The sequence below is a fragment of the Pseudonaja textilis genome, chromosome 8 (assembly GCF_049901715.1).
Source record: "Pseudonaja textilis isolate UNSWEBS1 chromosome 8, rPseTex1.2, whole genome shotgun sequence".
Lineage (NCBI taxonomy): Eukaryota > Metazoa > Chordata > Lepidosauria > Squamata > Elapidae > Pseudonaja > Pseudonaja textilis.
In genome coordinates, this window is record NC_141997.1 from 11,033,341 (window position 1) to 11,052,473 (window position 19,133).

At 40.2% G+C, this 19,133-nt stretch overlaps 2 protein-coding genes across 2 annotated transcripts; both read right to left on the reverse strand.

The window, feature by feature from the left end:
• Window positions 1–296: 296 nt before the first annotated feature.
• On the reverse strand, window positions 297–10,272 carry LOC113445185 (toll-like receptor 7). Its single transcript, XM_087938337.1, has 4 exons — window positions 9,122–10,272; window positions 7,215–7,306; window positions 5,967–6,073; window positions 297–3,815 (listed from the first exon to the last, which is right to left on the reverse strand). Exons 3-4 carry the CDS (start codon window positions 6,015–6,017, stop codon window positions 672–674), a joined length of 3,195 nt encoding a protein of 1,064 aa, XP_087794463.1. The 5' UTR covers window positions 6,018–6,073; window positions 7,215–7,306; window positions 9,122–10,272; the 3' UTR covers window positions 297–671.
• A 250-nt stretch (window positions 10,273–10,522) lies between these two features.
• On the reverse strand, window positions 10,523–15,465 carry LOC148125111 (uncharacterized). Its single transcript, XM_087938327.1, has 2 exons — window positions 14,709–15,465; window positions 10,523–12,510 (listed from the first exon to the last, which is right to left on the reverse strand). The coding sequence occupies exon 2, from the start codon at window positions 12,499–12,501 to the stop codon at window positions 11,566–11,568; it is 936 nt and encodes a 311-aa protein (XP_087794453.1). The 5' UTR covers window positions 12,502–12,510; window positions 14,709–15,465; the 3' UTR covers window positions 10,523–11,565.
• Window positions 15,466–19,133: the final 3,668 nt, after the last annotated feature.

Here is a 19,133-nt window from a genome sequence, read left to right on the forward strand (position 1 = left end):
AGCATAAAATTATTAGTCATTGATAATATTTTGTAAGCGTTTAAAATTTCTTCCTTTTTTGAATTTGATACTGTAATGATTTTTTTAAAGAAAAAGCATTATACAAAAAGCATTTAGATCACCAATTCATCCCCCCTTCCCTCCATTTCTGAATGCATTCCAACTGATCTGCACATCCCATTATGTTATAATTCCCATATTTTTATTGTACTGTTATGTAATTTAAAGTTTTCCCCCCTCATATATAAATAAATAGACAACTGGTTCAAAATATCTGATTTTCAAATTTACAGTAATTGTTGTTATAAAAATTATAAAAACTTTATTCATTTTTATTGTTTCTTTCAACTTGTATCAAATATTGGAAAGAAAACATGCTTACATAGGAAAACTCATAAAGTCTTGCTGTGAAAATTTGTAACTGGAATCTGTCTCCTCTGTTTCACTTTTCCTGCTTAGATTGGGGGAATTCATAAAAGTCACCATAAGCTTCCTACATAACCCAACAGTTATTAAATGGAAAATTGAGTTATGGAACTAAACTTCCTGGGCACCTTTCCTCAGATAACCAAAAGTTTGTCTGGTTCTACCAAGTATAGAGATTGAGATTCAGCCTCATCCCATACATCTGCTATGATTTCCAAAACGTGTTCTGAGAATGCAACTGACTGTTATACCATTTCTTTGAAAAGCTTGTTATATCTGAACTCATTATTTGCTGCGAGGGCTTTTCTAAGACAGTGCCAGAAATAAGCCTGAGACTGAGGGTTGTTTGGCCATTCAAGACAAGATCTACTACACAAGGTCTTTCGGAGACGGAGGCACTTTGACATTTGCAGAACCTTCTCAAGAATTATCAGGATAATTACATCTACCTTTTCATCTAGAAGACGCTGATGTGCCATATAGAAAGCTATTCTGAAGTTGCCACTTGCAATATAGCTGTTTGTCAGCACAAATATTGTTTTTCTACTCATGTATATGCTGTCGTTAAGGTTTTCCATGAGTGGGTAACCTGGTAGCCAGTCTCTTTCTTCTAAACATATACTGAATTTTTTTTCTTTCTGATCTTCCAGTTTCTCAATTAGTTCTTTCAGGATCCATTCTGATACAGCTTTATCTTTATTATCATAAGCCACAAAAGCATCATATTTAACCTCAGATGAAAAGAGACGTTTATAGCCCTTTAATTTGGCAGTGCAGAAATGATAAATATACCAGACATCCCAAAAATATCGGTGGCTTGTAACTGGAAGTATCACGAAAATTATGATGAATGAAGCTGACAATAAATAGAGGATCTGAGAGTAGTCTGATTCACAAGTATAAAAATCTAGTAAAATCAAACTTTTATCTTTCCATACACTTGGCCCTGCGCAAGTCACATCTGTTGCTAGGAAAGGGATTTTTACATTTGTCTCATTGATCCAGTGGACAAGCCACACAATATCACAGTTGCACTTGAAAGGATTACCATTTAAGAGTAATGTTGTTAGTCCATTAATAACATTTTTGGGGAAGCTAGAGTTCCTGATTGTTTTGATCCTGTTAAAACTAAGATCTAAATGCCTCAGGAAGAAAGCATCTTTGAGAAAATTATCTGTCAGCTTTCTAATCTTGTTGTTTTGCACTATGAATGTCTGAAGTGTCTTAGTACAGTTGGACAGTTCATAGGGGACTGTAGTCAGCTGATTGTTGCTAAGATCTAAGACTTCCAAATTTGTTAGTGCTGGAAGATGCCTCCAGTTAAAAGTCTTCAATCGATTATTGGCCAGCTTTAATATTTTTAGTTTTGGAGGCAGATTGTAGAATACATCAGGAGGTAACAAAGTCAGAAAATTCTCAGAAATGTCAAGACTTTCCAGGGTGGTCAAATTCTTGAAGAGTGCCAAGTATTCATTAGTTCCATCCTTCCATAAAATATCTAAGCGATTTCGTCTAAATTCTAATATTTTGATGGAATCACTTTCCATTCCTTTATCAGTGAATACCGAAACCTCATTGCCATTCATAAGCAGTATTTTCAGATTAACCAGGTATTTGGTAAAGCCCAACATAAGTGTGACACCTTCTGCCTTAAAATAATAGCTATTATCACTAAGATTTAGAACTTCCAGTTCTTTCAGCTTTTCAAAAGCTTTCACATGTAGCAAATCAATTCGATTGTTAGATAAATCCAAACATTTCAAGCTGGATAGATGAGTAAATTCACTTCCCTCCAAAGCTTGGCTCATAGCATTATTAGAGATGTTAAGACATTTCAGGTCTGAAAGTTGCTGGAAATCAGAAGATCTGATAAAAAAAATATTGTTTCTGCTTAAATCAAGTGTTTTTCCATAGTTGCTGCATGCAGTCTCATTGACAAAAGGCAAGGAATGAATATCCTCTGTATCTTTAGATCTGCAACTTTGAGCATATTCATCATACCTGAAATATTGCACATCTTTCAATATGTTGCCACTATACTGATCATCTGATGAGTTGAGAATAGAGTAAAGCCTGTTATTTGGCTCATATGAAAAAAGAGATATTTTATTAAAAGAAAGAATTATTGTTCTAAGACTCTGGAATTCTTTAAACATAGCAATGTCAGCATTCCTGATAAAATTGGTTCCGAAATCCAGGACATTAAGTTTTTTAAGAGGAATTAAACTGCGTATAGTGTTTCGATTTAGTTCCTTGAAAACAAATCCTCTTATTCTTAAGGACTGCAGATTGGACAGGGTGGAAAATGTTTTAGGGAAAGTAAAATTTAATGGGTATGAACCTAGTTCATAATTGAAAGATAAGTCAAGTTCCACAAGATTAGGAAGAAACCATAGAAAACGGGCTTGCTGAATTTCTCGAGCCAAATAATTTTGTGAAAGATCAAGCACTTGAAGGTTCCTGGTATTTTTAAACCAACGATAGTCTACTTGTTGAAGGGAGGTGCTGTGCAGCCTCAGGACCTTTAAATGCTTCAATGAGTCAAAGGCTCTGGGATTGATTATAATGCTTCCTGGGCATTCAATACAATGATATCGGGCATTGTGACAACGAGGGCAGTTTCCACTTAAATCAAGCACTTCCAAATTATTCAGAGAAGACAGATCATGCTCGTTGATATTTCGAATTGCGTTATTATAAAGGTAGAGTTCTCTTAAGTTTGACGGTAGGTTTTGTGGGACCTTTGATAAGTTGTTGGCTTTTAAAGACAACACTTTCAAACTTGTGAGAGGTTGAAAGGCTGCTCCATTAATTTCGAAAGATATATTGCAGGGGTTGCGATAATAACAGTTCTGCCCTAGCTGGAGTACTTCTAAGTTTTTAAGTCCTGACAAATTTTCTTTGATAGAAAAAATGGAATTAGCTTCAAGACTCAAAAGTCGTAGGTTAGGTGGGAGATGCTGGGGAATTGCTGAGAGCTGGTTGCCATCTAAATATAGTGATTTTAAGTTGGAGAGTTTTGAGAAAGCATGAGCTTGGATTTTCAGACCCTGGGTGCAAACGTGATCTTTAGGTCCCAGCCTGACTGGCACACAATTGCATTTGAAATCAATTTCTTGAAGGTTTTTCAGGTTCTTAAAATGGCTTTTGGAAATCTTTGAAATGTGATTAACAGCAAGTGTCAGGTTGGTAACATTGTCAGGAATGCCTTTTGGAAACTCTATGAGTTTACGGTCACTGCAGTCAACTTGCAAATACATTTTGGAAGTATCTTTTATATTATTCACATCGCAAGGTAAAGTTTTATAAAATGGCATTACTATAATCTCTTTTAAAGCCAGTGAAATAACAAAGAAAATCAATCGGCTTGCGAGCCAGAGATGAGTAGTCTAGAAAGAAAAGAAAGAAAAGTATTGTCATACCAGCCAAATACAATAGAATTCATTTAAGCAATTAAACACTGAACATTCTTAAATAGTTTTACATCAAGAAGAGAAGCTTTAAGCTCTATCAGGAATGCCTTCCCCTTCCTCAAGCTTTTCTTCCCTTGCCCTTATTATACCACAAATATGTCTCAGAAATCTCTGACTTCCTTTCCACCACTGGACCCCCAGAGTGTACTTTTTGTTACCTTATTGTTGTTACTAAGTTCATCAGGTTCATCCAAAGATTGCTCCTTTCTCTTTTTCTCTTTCCCTCCCCCCCTCCATTCTCTAGTATGCAACACAAATCTATCTCTTCCTTTCTTTTCTTTTCTTTTCCTTTCCTTTCCTTTCTTCCTTTCCAATTTCCTTTTCTTTCTCCTTTCCTTTTCTTCTCTTTCCCTTTCCCTTTTCTTCTTTCCTGCAGAGATATGCTGCACATGAAGATGTGTAAAATATAAATAAATATTTGTAAACAAAACATTTTTTTAAAAAAGGTCAGGAAATACAGAGTTTTTGATAACTATAAAGCAGTATGCCCAGATTTACAGTTAGGTCAGCAAATGAGCCAATAGGGACTTTTTTTGGTGATTCAAGTATGTTGAAGAAATTATTGGCATGATATCATCTGAATTCCCTTATCGCTACCAGATATCTAGAACAAATGCCATTTTGTATGAAATGTTGCATTACAAGACCTTTACCTAAATTTTATGCACAGGGGAGAGAAATGACATTTGTCTTCCTTTCTGGCTTACACCTTTTTAATCCAGTTTTCTGCAGCCTGGGATGGGGGAAAGAATATTGTTTTGCTCAAGGATGGGCAATCAGAGGGTACTTGATGCTTGCTCTACAGATCCTTCATAATTGAGGAAGAGGAGCAGAAGAAACCTTCCCCAAAAGCAATACAAAGACTTTATTGTATCTGGCATTGATATCAAGTCAGAATCTAATCATTCTCCTGGCCCTGGATGTAGAAAATATTGGACCAGACCTCTTTCATGTTCCCCTTCAGCAACTGAAACACACCAGAAACTGAAGAAAACATGACAGAGAGGTATAGGAGGCTTAGCTACATTAAGGAGCAGACTTGATGGAGCTACTTAAGAGTCACTTGATTAAGTGACATAGAACTTATGAAGGCTAATGGTCTACCACAGGGTCAAAGGCTAGTGAGCAACTGGGACTCAGGAAGTTTGTTTGTACAGCATTACCCTGTGAAGGTCTTAGGATTCCTGCCTAAGACATGTGCTGGAAACTTGAGTAAGTCTTGGGATTCTCTTGGGTGTTTCTATGTATAGTATCTGTTGGTAAATCTTTCTGGATAACTGGGATATTTGGACTGAATTTATAAGATCCCAACAGATAAGCCTATTATGTCCATTACTATTTGCAGACAGATAAGTAATTCTATTTGTGAGATTCAAACAGCACATTAGATTAAAATTTCCAGGCAATCTAGATTAAGAATAAATTTATTATATGTTCATTGTATTTGGAGGGCAGGAGAATAGAAAAAGTTGCTTTATTCTATTCAAATGCAGTTTTCTTAGCACCCAGTATTTAGGGCTGGATAAGAGAACATTGGTTTTCAACATCTTTAATTACTCTTCTTCCTGGTGTTAACCATGTGGAGCACAGTAAGGCTGTCCCCCTGGGATCCCTGCATAAGGACTTTTCTTTCCAAGAATTCTTCCATAACCTGGTGTAGAATTGTAAAGTAGACTGCCTTAAGAGTACAAGAGCCCCTAATTTGTGAAGGTGGGGTTTACCCAAAAAGAACCAATGAAGAAAGAGAGATTTCATGAGCAATCAAGCAATCTGGGCTTCAGAAGGACAGCAGAACTGATAAGTAAGAAAGGCAGTGTAAAAACTACATTTTGCCAACGTTCAGTCATACGGAAGACCTGAGCATTTAGAACGTTGGAGTGCCTTTGTGCTTGGTAGAGTTCCTTTGGTAAGTATTATATATTATTTTACTTCTTTTTTTGAAAGAGGTGCTAAAATAGGCTTTTTAAAAAGCTGTCTTGGCCTCCATGTGTATACATTTGTGTATGAGAGAGGAAAAGAAAGAGACAAAGAGAGGTGGCAGAGAAAAGGTAAGGTTTCTGCACTCACCTGGTAGAAAACAAAAGACATTCTGTCTACATTTAGAGGTACTCTTAGCATATCTCTCTGGTTAGCAGTGGAAATTTAGAGGTTCTAATATCTAGATCACAGGGAGCCTAGAAAGAGATGTGATAGAAAATTTCCAAGCTGAAAACAATATTTGCTGAGTTAGATTATTTTTTGAAAGAAAAGCTAGTTTTAACAATAATTGTCACTAGGTCAGTCATTATTTTTTTTAAAGAATTATGGTTTAGAATTATGTCTTCTAAAGAGGTCTCTGTTTTGTTTCATTCTATTTTACAGGTACTCCTTGACTTATGATCACAATTGGGACTAAAATTTCCATTGCTAAGCAAGTTGGTTGTTGTGTGAGTTGTGCCTAATTTCACAACCTGTTTTGCCATGGTTGTTAAGCAAATCACTGATGTTGTTAAGTGAATCAACAGTCACTAAGTGGATCTAGCTTCCTCTATTGACTTTGCTTGTCAAAAAACCAGCAAATGTTTGTGATAGTTGCAAATGGTGATTGTATGATCTGGGATGTTGCAACTATCATAACACCTGCAAGCTGCCAAGCACCTGAATTTTGATCATGTGTCATGGAATAACTTCTAGGACTAGCCATAGGTCATTTTTTTCAGTGCCGTTGTAATTTTGAATGACCACTAAATAAATGGTTGTAAGTCGAGAACTACCTGTACTACCTGTATGGTTGTAAGTCGAGAACTACCCGCTCTCAGCATGCATATGTGCTTTGACTGCATGTTCCAAGGCACTTTGGGGAAGAATTTCCACAGTTCTAACAGGAACCCTGTGAACTGTATGCATCCCATCAAAAACTGTCTTCTAGTAGTAAATTGTGTTTTATTACAGGACCATCTGGTGTCAGAGATGGAGGGACCCTGTCGCCCTTAATAAATTGCAAGCTTATTTATTTTAAAAATATTCTACAGATACCAAATTATGTTATTTTCCTTTTATAACCCCATCTTAAACCCCACTTAGACAATTTATATTATAGTTAAGCAATCATAATTACATTTTTGTGAAATTTTATTTTAAAATGGCACCAAGACCAATAACTAACCTAAATGTCTTAATCTTATACTTTTACCGATATAATTTCCAGTCCACTTTCCAAACTGCTGCATGCCAATGATTTCTACTGTAAAAATTACTAATAGAATGACAAAATGTGTATTATGAAATACAACTGCTCAGTTAGGCAACTAATTGTGCTGAAAGATAGATGCTTACCCTGATGGTCAAGGAATGCAGAAATATTTCTGCCCTCTCTTCATGGTCTAAGAACACGAATACAGTAACTGTTTGCAGTGAAATATTACCTGCTAAATTGAAGGAAGATAGAGTAAGTGAGGTGAAACAGAGGCAATATGTTGAACAAGAATGGAGATTGTTTTCTGCATACTTTTGTGTGCACTCTAAACCCCACCTTCACAAATAAGGGGCTCTTGTACTCTTAAGGCTTTAGAGTTGCACTCTAAAGACAATATTTTAAAATGAATAAAATGGCAGGTTAACTGGGAGAAAATATGGGAAGAAAATATGTACTGTAAGAAAAGAGTGAGGATATTAGTACCTGAAGGCCTACAACATATGTAATTATTAGCAGAATGGAGGAAAAGTAAATGCATGGAAAGTTGGGATTGGGTAGAAGAATTTATTGTTGCTTTGCTTCTAATGAGAACAGCAGACCATCCTTCTCATTCATCCTTTCAGTGACCCTATAGCATTAGATACCTCTGAGTATTAAAACCTAGCGAGATTTGCATTGTGGTTTCTGCATTTTTGAGTATGGGAATGAAACATGTCCCTGCCAAAATACAGACCACATACTTTCCCATTCACAAAGGAAGAAAACAAATATCATGCTTTTCCACAGATATATATTATTCAGCACAGATAGCTTCAGTTGCCCATGGCTCATTCTCATAGCATGTTTCTTTCCTTTCCAGAGAAAGCATGGGGTTAAAAAGTGAATAAAAATGGAAGAAAAGGGTTATTTTATAAATTGGATTAAGGAAGAGACTGTGTTGCAAAGTCAACCGATTCTTCCAGAAAAATCACTTGTAGTGGTTTCTATCAAAATATACTGCAGCTATTCCATCTTTTATTAATGAATTTTCTGAGGCAAAGGGAAAAATATGAATATGTGCATATTTCTATGTTTGTGCATATTTAGTGCAATTGAAAGATTTAGAAATCTATCATCCCTCCATTTACATAATATTTTTTCCCTCAAAAAATTGTCAGATAACCTCTGAATAGAATGAGGAACAGAGAAGAGACTAGAAAGGATTATATTCTATTTTTTTGTTTTTTAAATTAACAATTTCCCTTTACATCTACAGTTAATAGCAGGTGACAATGATAATTTCCATAAATGTTTTCACTTCTTTTTTTCCTCAGATCAATCAATTAAAATGTTCTAAGGCAAACTTGACAGGCTTGAAATGTATCAGAAAGAGAAAGAGGGATAAAGAACACATGGTTTTCGGAGAGAAAAAAGATACACTATGTTAAAAGATGCTCAAAATCTTGTATGGTTACATATAAGACATATTGGTGAAATTTCATATCAGCCATATCAACTAGAGTTGAAGCATCAGGCTACATTCCTGTAATCTATGTTTTGAGCTATTTGTAAAATTGTAACACTTTATAAAACTATTTTAAAAATCTACTTATTTTAGTTACAAAGTTGTAAAACCTGTAAGAGCATGAAATGTCTCTTTTCTTGCCTACTAATTCTTAGAATAATCTTTTCATGTTAGCAACTTTTTATATGCAAGCTGCTGTGTAGTAATAGAAACCCTCTCCTCTCCCTGTAGTTTTCTGTGAAACCAGAACAATTTCAGACGGAAGAACTAGTGTTTGGGATATAATTTTGGCTATGTTTGTCAGGATCAAGGCTGCAAATTAAAACTAATAAAAGCTAATTCTTAGGATTAGTGAGCCTACTTACTAGCCTCTTTTTTTGTAAATAACATTCATTAGTTTTTTAGAAAATATGTTTTAAAAAATGGAAATGATTTCATTATGAATAAAAAAGAGCAACTCAGTCTTAAAATTCTTAGACACAAAAATCAGTTCCAAATAAAATTATTTTTTAAAAGAAATGCAAAGATTTGTAATGAGCCTACCATATACATAGTCCTCTGCACCATTAAGATGTCTTGTCCTTCAGGAAGACTGTGGTAGAAAGGACCATTGAAAGGAGCCTTAATTTCAAATCAAGTAAGAGTAACAAGCAGGCTTGTCACTAGGCAGAAGCTCTTCATTTATCTGCTGTATTGTCCTGTAAGAAACAACTTAAAACATAAATAGCATGCGAGACAGGTGCCCTCACTACTCACTTCCTCAAAAGACTGCATTTGAAATGTACAACTACCATTTCTTATTCTTCTCCAGTTAAAAATAGCTTGGTTCACTGATTTAGAAAATGGCCCCGAACCATGAGACTCCACTCTAATGCAGCTGCTCATTGGCTTGATAATTTAATAAACATTTTTAATGAAATATGGCACTTCAAAAGGCAAGATGCTCTTCATCCATTTTCCTCATAAGTTATTGATGGCAAATAGTCCCAGGGGTCTGGTCCATGACTATTTTTGATAGAGGAGACTTCTTTTTAATGTAAGCCTTATTGGGCATTTTGAAGCAATGCAGTTGTAATACAGGTCTGCTGTTGCAGTAAGAGGTAGGCCATAATTTATATACTTATGAAAGGCTGAATCCAGTGTAGTCCTGTCAAACCTCAGTAGCACTTCTCCATTCCCTTGATTTTACTTCAAATCAATTACATCAGCATTGTGAAGTAATAATAAAATATCCACAATGATCACAGAAGTGTTATTATATCTGTAAATCCCAGGTTGGCAATAAGGCAGCTGTTGGAGACATTGAAAATGCCCTCAAAGCTCTTGGCTATAAGCCAGGCTTTATCAAATGAAGAGCAATCCAATAGTAGATTCTACAGGGAATATGCATATCTTCCCCTTTGATTTTATGAGACTGAGAAGTCTCTCATCTTGCAATTGTTTGACAATATTTTATTAATCTTGATTTGGTACATTATTCAGATGTCCATGTCACTTATACACCTCTGAGCAGTGTAACAAATTTAAAAACACAAAACCAATAAAACAAAATAACTAAAACCATAACAGCAACAAAGAGCTGCATTGATTAGAAGGGGTGTTGGTACTTACCTGATACGCCCTTTCTCTTTGAGCTGCGAGGAGCATCCAGAGATGGGAGGTGCTTCAGTCTCTGCTTGCTTAGGCTGAGCTCGAATTGAGGAACGCTCCTCCTTCTTCACGTGACTCTTCCAGGGCGTTCCAGTTTTGCGAGGGCGAGAGGAAAAAAAGGTTGCTCCTATCCCTATCACCTAAATAATTTTTTGGTCCTTGGCCCCACCAGAGGAAATTAGGGTGGGGCTGGATGCTCCTTGCAGCTCAAATAGAAAGGGCGTATCAGGTAAGTACCAACGCCCCTTCTCCTATGAGCTGCTCGGCCTGTCCTAAGGGAGGGACTCCGTCTGGTCCTGAATCTCCCTAGGGTCCCTAAGAACATGCTGCAGGACCCGCCTGCCAAAGGAAGACTCTGCAGAGGCAAACACGTCAATTTTATAGTGCCGAATGAAGGAGGAAGGTGAGGCCCAAGTCGCAGCCCGGCATATTTCTATTATTGGTGCCTGGGTAGCCCAGGCCACAGAGGTGGCTGCGCTCCTGGTTGAATGGGCTGTTATGCCCTTAGGAACTTGAAGGGCTTGGGACTGATACGATTTAGCTATGGCCACCCTAATCCATCGTCCTATGGTAGAAGATGACACCCTGTGTCCCAGTGTTTTGGATTGGAAAGACAGAAATAGGGCCTCAGACTTCCTGAAAGGCTTTGTACGTTTGATGTAAATACGCAGAGCACGTCTTACATCGAGTTTGTGCCATTGTTGTTCCCTTTTCTGCGACGGGTTGGGACAAAAATTTGGGAGGATGAGCTCCTGGGCTCTGTGGAAGGCTGAATTAACCTTTGGCAGAAAGGTGGGGTTGGGTCGGAGGATCACCCTATCTGCGTGAAAGACACAGAGGTCTTGCCTGACAGACAGAGCTGCTATTTCCGAGATACGTCGGGCTGATATAATGGCCACCAGGAAAACCACTTTATATGTGAGGAATTGGAGACCCGTCTCCCTCAAGGGCTCAAAAGGCTCTCTGGTGAGGGAGAGGAGGACTTTATTCAGGTCCCAGGTGGGATAATGGTGGACTGGGGGGGGGGTGTAAATTGGTAGCCCCTCTAAGGAAGGCTCGGATGAGGGCATGGTGAGAGAGGGAACTGAGACCCTCGTAAGAAAGGACTGATGACAGGGCAGCTACCTGATGCTTTAGCGTGTTAGGAGACAGCCCTTTGTCAAGTCCCTCCTGGAGAAACTCTAAAATTTGAGCTATGGATGGAGAAACTGGGTTGATTTGAAGTTTGTTGCACCAACAACAGAAAATGGCCCATGTGGCATTATAAATTCGGATTGTTGATGGTTGTCTGGCAGCTAGGATGGTGTCAATGATCTTATTTGAGAGCTGCCCTTTCCTCAAAGTGCTCCGCTCAACCTCCAGACAGTCAGTTGGAGCCATTGCGGGTCCGGGTGTAGGAGGGGCCCCTGGGACAAGGAAATTCTGTCTGGTGGAATCCTCCAGGGAGGGGCCACTGAAAGAGTGCAGAGATCCGCAAACCACGGTCGTCTGGGCCAGTAGGGAGCCACCAGGAGCAACTCCGCCTTTTCGTGGAGCAGCTTCTGGATAACCCTGGGTAGCAGAGGCAGAGGAGGGAATGCATAGAGGAGCCCCGAGGGCCATGGGCAGCGGAGCGCACTGTGATTCTCCATTCCTTGGGAGGGGTATCTTGACAGGAATCTCGGGAGCTGGGTATTGAGGGGGAGGCAAACAGATCTATCACCGGTTTCCCGAATATCCTTGTTGCCTCTCTGAACAGGGATGGGTGGAGGTGCCACTCTGATTGGTCTATGGTGGCCCTGCTTAACCAGTCTGCCTGGATATTTGATAGCCCTGATATGTGCTCTGCCTTGATGGACAGAAGGTTGGTCTCTGCCCAGCGACAGAGGCGCTCGGCTTCCTTCATCAGCTGGATTGAATGTGTGCCCCCTTGCTTGTTGATGTGTGCTTTGGCTGTGACGTTGTCTGTCAAAATGAGGACATGTTGCCCGCGTACCTGGGGGAGGAAGCTGTGCAGGGCCAGGAGAATGGCGTGAAGCTCCAGCCAATTTATACTGCATGATTGTTCTATTGCAGTCCATCTCCCCTGGGATGAGAGAGACCGGAAGTGGGTTCCCCATCTGAATAGGCTGGCATCGGTGGTGATAGTCAGCCTTTGAGGTTCCTTGAAGAAGCAGCCCTTGTTGATGAGTGGTCTTGTCCACCAGAGGAGGGACGTGAGGACCTTGGGAGGAACCCTGGCCGGGAGCTTGGAATTGCTTCTGCCGGATCTCTGGTACGGGAGCAGGAACCATTGTAGGGATCTGGTAGGAAGACGGGCCCAGGGAACAATAGAAATGCAGGAAATCATTTTCCCCAATAATTTTGACAATTCTAATAAGGGCACCCTCTTGCAGTGCCTAGTTTCCTTAACCAATTTCTGAATACTAAGGAGTCTTTCTGAAGACAGGTAGACCTTACCTTCCACTGTGTTGATAAGAGCCCCCAGGTGGGTTATCCGGGTAGAAGGAGCTAATTGGCTCTTCTTCCAATTTATGAGGAACCCATGTTCCTGAAGGGCATCTAAGGTGGCCTGGGTGTCCCTCACTGCCTGATCGATAGAGGGCGATTGAATCAAAATATTGTCTAGATAACATTGGAGACAGATGGGGGTATTTCTGATATGAGCCGCCAGAGCTGCCAGGACCTTAGTAAAGGTCCTGGGGGCGGAAGCCAGGCCAAAGGGAAGGGCCATGTATTCAAAGTGTTGGTTATTATAACAAAACCTTAGGAATTTGGAATGGGAAGGCCGAATGGCAATATGTAGGTAAGCTTCTGTTAAGTCTATGGATGTGAGAAAATCCCCTTGTCTGATCCCCAATACAATAGATTGAAGGGTGTGCATCTTGAACTTGCGGTAAGTTAAAAAGCTGTTAAGGCGCTTCAGATCTAAGATGGCCCACTATCCCCCTGAGTGTTTGGGAACCATGAAAAGGTGGGAATAAAACCCCTGACCTCGTTGGTCGGGTTGAACAGGTTGGATGGCACTTATATTAAGGAGGTGCTGGATGGAGGAGGCCATCAGGTTGCGTTTAATCGGGTCTTTGGAGAGGGGGGATGACATAAAGAAGTTTTGGGGGGTGGAATGGAACTCAAGGGCAAGGCCAAATCTAATGGTGTCCCTGACCCAAGAGTCAGAAGTAGAAGAGTCCCATATACTGGCAAACGACTTTAGGCGCCTGCCAATGGGGATAGAGTCCTTATGTCTATCTGGGACGATGGTAAGGCCTGCTTCCGGACCCCCAAAAGGGCCTTTTATATTGGCTGGTCCTCCTACTCCTTTCTCCAGAGTCGGATCTATCCTGGAATTGGCCCGGTCTGAAAGGGGACGGAGCTCTGATATCTGGGAGAGAAGGGGGCCTGATAGGAGGGCCGAAAGGAGCTCCTCCGAAAGGGCTGCAACTGTCTGGAATCTGACCATCTGGTGAGGGAAGGGAGAAATTTCTTTTTGTTCTTGGTCTCCATAAGTAAAGAGTCCAGGAATGGGCTGAATAGTTTGTCCCCCACTATGGGAGAGGAGGCCAGCTTGGCTTTGTTTCTGAAATCCGCCTGCCAGTGTCTGAGCCATAGCAGGCAGCGGGCCTGGACGTGCGATGTAATTGCCCTGGCAGAAAATTTGACCGTGTGATATGTGGGGTCCGCCAAAAATTCAGCTGCGGCGGTGATCTTAGCAATGTCCTGGTGTGCTCTGGTGTTAGAAGGGGGGATATGTTGTTTGAGCTGGCGCAACTATCGAATTGAAGACCTCGTAAAGAAAGAAGCGGCCGTAGCCGATCTTATGGCCCATGCATCCGACTGATGGGCCTTGCGCAAGGCAGCTCGGCCCACTTTTCCTCCGGCTTTAGGGCCTCTAACGCTTCAGTCGGAATCGAGGAGGATGCCAGACACACAATGGGCTCGTCGACCTCAGGGGTGTTCAACAGTTTAGAGAAGTCTGGATCCAGATTGAAGAATTTTTGTCGTGGTTAGAGGGGGCTGGGGGGACCGCTACAGATGCCAGTTGTTTTTGAACCAGATCTGCAAGGATAGGGGGAGCTGGAATAGTTTCAGCCTCCACCACGGGTTGGTTAAAAATGAGGTCTTCAGGTCCTTCCCCAGGAGGGGCAGGGTGTACTGAGGGGGATTGCTTACTCAGACCTGAAATATTTTTGGCCTTAAACAGTAAGGATTTGAATAGTTGCAGCTTAAAGAGACCTGCGAAGGCAGGCTGGTCAGGGGTGAGCCCCTCGTCCTTGGACATTTCGTCCCCTAGAGGGTCTATGTCTGATAGGGGTTCGCTATAGTGTATGGACCACAAATCGAAGTTGTCTGGATCCATGAGTTGATCACCTTCCTCGTTCCCCTCTTCTGCCTCCTCCTCCCGCCCTTGGGGGGAGGGTTCCCTATGCAGGGGCACCTGAACCAGATGCTGTTCAGACCTAGGCAGAGACCTCACTGAGTGAGATTCCTGGTCAGAGCCTACCAGATACAGACTGGATCTGGTGGCTTGCTGGATGCCAGTTGCGATGCCTTGGCGAATAGCCAACTCCACCCAGGATCTTATCTTCTCAGGGATCTCCTCAGGGAGAGACTCCTCTTGTCTGAGCCCAGCAGCAGTTGGGGTGAAGGTGGCCTCTGGAGCCCTTCTGGCCAATGTTTCAGGAACCAGGACCTGTTGTTCCTGGGATGGCAAGCTGCGCCTGGAGGAGAAGGAAACATCTGGGGGGGGTGAGGATGAGCAGAGGTAGAGGGACTGGAGGATGGAGGAACTTGAGGCACCTTGAGTGCTTCCTTAGATCTCCTTTCTATTTCTTTTTGCAGGGCCTTGTGGCACCTTAGGGCGTCCCTCTCGGCCGCTTTGGAGGTCTCCTTAGCCTGCTGGCGCAAGTGGTGGGTTTTGGCTTTTGCCTTCAAAGAAGGTCCTCTAGAAGAATTACCATCTGCCATTGCGATGATTTAGCTGTAACTGTGGTAAATTAGAGAACAATATGAGGTGGTTGGCACACCCAGGGCCTGATCTATGCAAAGACGGTGTCCCTGATCAATATTACTTCCCCCTTTTAGTATAATTTAGGTGTTGTTGTTCTTTCTCTCTCTCTCTCTCTTTTTTTTAAATATTTAATCTATATCTCTGAGGAGATATATGATTATGTAGTCAAAGAGAACAACAATTGAGCTGCCCCTCAGAGATAATATTTTGAGTATGAAAATATTATCCTGTTAGATCAGAAGTCAATATTATATTCTAAGTTGTAGCCCTGCTCCTGGGATAACAGAGGTGGCCAATTAGCCTAATTTCAAAGACGCCTAGGCCCGGTAATTAGAGTTAGGGCCTGCAGCAGCCTCCCTGCACAGGCTGACACAAAGGCCTGGGTGCGGCTGCTGCGCTGCTGGAGGGAGCTGTGGGGTTGAGCCAACAAGTACTCCAATTAAATACAAGCCAGAAATATATAAAACTGGAATAGACTCTGAAATAAGGCCAAGCGGGGGCTTGAATCACTGAAAATCAACTCACAGCTTTGATTAAGGAGAGACAAAATGGCGCGCGCCACGAGGCAGCCTCCAAAATGGCGGCCGTTAAGATGACACACCTGCAGCAGTGTTTCCCCACCTGGTCAGCTAGACTGAAACTCAGTTTATCTAGGAACTAAAAGGAGAGAATGGGCTTTCTCCTTGAAATAATATCGGAAGGAAAGAAAAAGGCGTTCGAGAGTCGGGGGGAATTAGCAGAGCGGCTCAAACGGAGTGATAAAATGCAAGTGGCTGCAAAACGGAGCAATTGGCAAGCAGCAACGAAGATATAGGCAGAGAGAGAAAGAGGTATTATTTGGCCGTGGGAGGTAGGGCGAAGATCGCTACTGCCCCTCCCTTGGCCTCCCTTGGGGGTGCAAACTGCGCTTCCCCTTAGTGGCTAGAGTGCCAGTCAGAGCAATTGCGCAGGGGCTACGGAGAGGAATAATCAAACCTGAGCTTAAGCTGATCTAGCGCTGATTGAAATAGCTATGAAACAAAGGAAAAAAGTCCAAGATTTCTTGCTTCGGCCAAGGAGCAAAGAGCAGAACAGCCTGTCTCGCACGAGGCTGAGCAACAACTGGGGAATGCCCTGGAAGAGTCACGTGAAGAAGGAGGAGCATTCCTCAATTCAAGCTCAGCCTAAGCAAGCAGAGACTGAAGCACCTCTCATCTCTGGATGCTCCGAGCAGCTCATAGGAGAATGCAGCATCGCAGGCAAACCCTGTCCAGAGTTTGGAGTTCGATCCTGACTAGCTCAAGGTTGATTCAGCCTTCCATCCTTCCGAGGCTGGTAAAATGAGAAACCAGATTGTTGCGGGCAATATGTTGATTCTGTAAATTGCTGTAAAACACTATGAAGCCATATATATAATATATGTATAATATATATATATATTATAATTGCTATTGCTAAAAATAATTACAAAACATTAAAAAAAAAAGAATTTGCAGAATACTCTCAGTTTCACTAGCACTTTGCAAGCTTCACATTACCAGATATCCAGGCCAGATGGCAAAATCTCTTCTGGAAGATCAGCAAGATGTGGTCCAATATTAGTTCACAGGAAATGTTATTTGAAAATTAATATGTTGTAGGCCTTATCTATTGTATAATCCTTCAAGTTTAATCAGTTTTGTTCCTTGATTTTATTAGCTCCGACCTCATGCAATTTGCCATCTTCACATTGTTAACAAACCCAGTTTAACAAAACTCATTTTAGTTTGTAAGTCTGCTGACAGTTCTAGAATTTCCACGGAAAATCAGACTACTTTTATTAAGACCTTTGTTTCTTCCACTTTGGGAAATTTGGAGAAAAGGCATGTGCTGTCTATCAACCAGCCACCTTAATTTCAATTCACAGTAAAACGAAAGTTTATTGCAGAGATGTTCTCAAGCAAGCCTTTTTTTCACGTACCGGTAGTAGTCATTCAAGTATGACTCATAGAGGTCTAAAAATGATATTTTGTAAAGTATAGTATGGCTTTGGAAGGATTGCAGTAGAATTTTGCCACTTTATGAAATCAGTATTATGACTGAGGAAATAATTGATAAATCTTTTTCAATAATTTTTTTGGAGGAAGAGACACAATTAAAATTATTGAATGTATTTTCAATAAAAGCTAAATAGGGGACATGTTTGTCATTCATTAAAATAAGCATTAGCTCAGTAAAATCATTCTGATTTAGACTCAACCTGCCACTGATGTAAAAGATGTTAGCTAAAATGTCAAAAGACAACAACACCCCCCCCCATTTCTTCCAATAAATTGTTCATTCAAGAACACCCAATAAAAGATTCAAGCCACTTAGAAAACATAATTTTGGAAGCCACAGTAATATTAAAAAGCTTCAACATACGAATACTTGATTTGAATGAACTGCCTCTGAAGCAAGCCAAGATCAATTTTAATTTTGCAAAGGTTTTCAATTCTTTGAAAGAGTTGATCCAAAATTGTAAAATTATGAGATGCCCACTTTATCCATTGAATGGTGTTATGAGCTCTCATCCTGTAAGTTTTCATGAGTCAAATGGTTGTGATTTTTGATATTTTCCAAATACACATTTGGGCAGTAGTGAGCTGGATCCCTAATCAAGGATACTAGTGATATACCCAGATACTGCTGCCAAGTCATGGTACAGAAAAAGGATGCCTTGTGCCAGAGAAAATACTCACCAGATATTCATTTTCTGGAGAAGCAATATTATGCAAAACACAGCAAGTTATTCTACTTTTTGTAATACTGCCATTAATTCATTCAATGAAACTAGTTGCAAGAAAATCAAATATAAATTAAACTAAAATTTCTTTCCATAATATATGATCACTGTCAACTAGGATGGCTTTTAAAAATGATTTAGCAAATCCATGTACAATAAGGAAATCCATGCATATACAAGCCCTGCCTATATTTCTTAGTAACATTGTACTTTTGAACTTGAATGTCTTGGAAATGGGGATAGTAATGGGAAACTATTTATGTTCTGTGGCTGACTTTTTTAAAATAATAATTTTGTTTTATTGTTATTAATTTTGATACATTGTATTGTTTCAATATAATACGATCTACAATTTATAACAGATTATTAATATTCTACTGTTTAGCTTTAAGTACTTATAATAACAAAATTCAATGTTAATTCACTTTAGTATGTCAACATTACAAGCACAGAATTATTTGGCTTTTTCATCAGAACTTAAGTATAACATTAAAAAAGCAATACAACCCTCATTAAAGTATTAGTGGTACAATGATTTTCATCTTAATATTACTTAATATTACAAGAATTCCACTGTATGTTACTAGATATAAAAGACAGAGGAAGGATAGATTAAGCAAATTTAAGAATTTATAAAATGAAAAGAGACAAAAACAATAATAAAGTCTGGTTTCTGATTACCTTGTTTTACTGGCTTCCTAGACGGCCACTATGGAGGAGGCTTTTCATTAGATAGGCGTCTGATCCGACCGGAGAGAACTTTGGTTATGGTGCTAGTTATTGTTGTGAGCTCCAAAGGAGTGCACTGAACAGCAACAAATGACTAGTGAAAGGCATCGAGGTGAAAGAAAAGGGGTAGTTTTGCTTCCTCTTTTCTCCCACTGGAGCAGCAAGCAACCTACCAGGGACCTTGACCTAGACTAGAAATTACTGCAGGAACCACCCACTTATGATCACAGCTGTAACCAGCCAAAGGAGAAAGAGGTGGCAGAGAGACCCTGCCAGATACAAAGTGAACAATAATAGATTGGAGGTACGTATATAAAGATTAAATAAGGCTAAGATCAAAAATGTGACATTGATAGACAGGAATAAATTGATACAGAGATCAGCCAAACTGAAAAAAAGTTGTTAGATAAGGATAAAATGATAGAAAATTATCGATTGAAATAGAA

What these genes read in the sequence shown, in the direction of transcription:
- LOC113445185 (XM_087938337.1), bottom strand. Translation starts at nt 6,017, where the DNA reads ATGCTAAGAGTACCTCTAAATGTAGACAGAATGTCTTTTGTTTTCTAC. An exon ending in TGTCTTTTGTTTTCTACCAG is followed by an intron (nt 3,816 to 5,966) that starts GTGAGTGCAGAA and finishes TTTTCTTTCTAG; the next exon opens with ACTACTCATCTCTGGCTCGC.
- LOC148125111 (XM_087938327.1), bottom strand. Translation starts at nt 12,501, where the DNA reads ATGGTTCCTGCTCCCGTACCAGAGATCCGGCAGAAGCAATTCCAAGCT.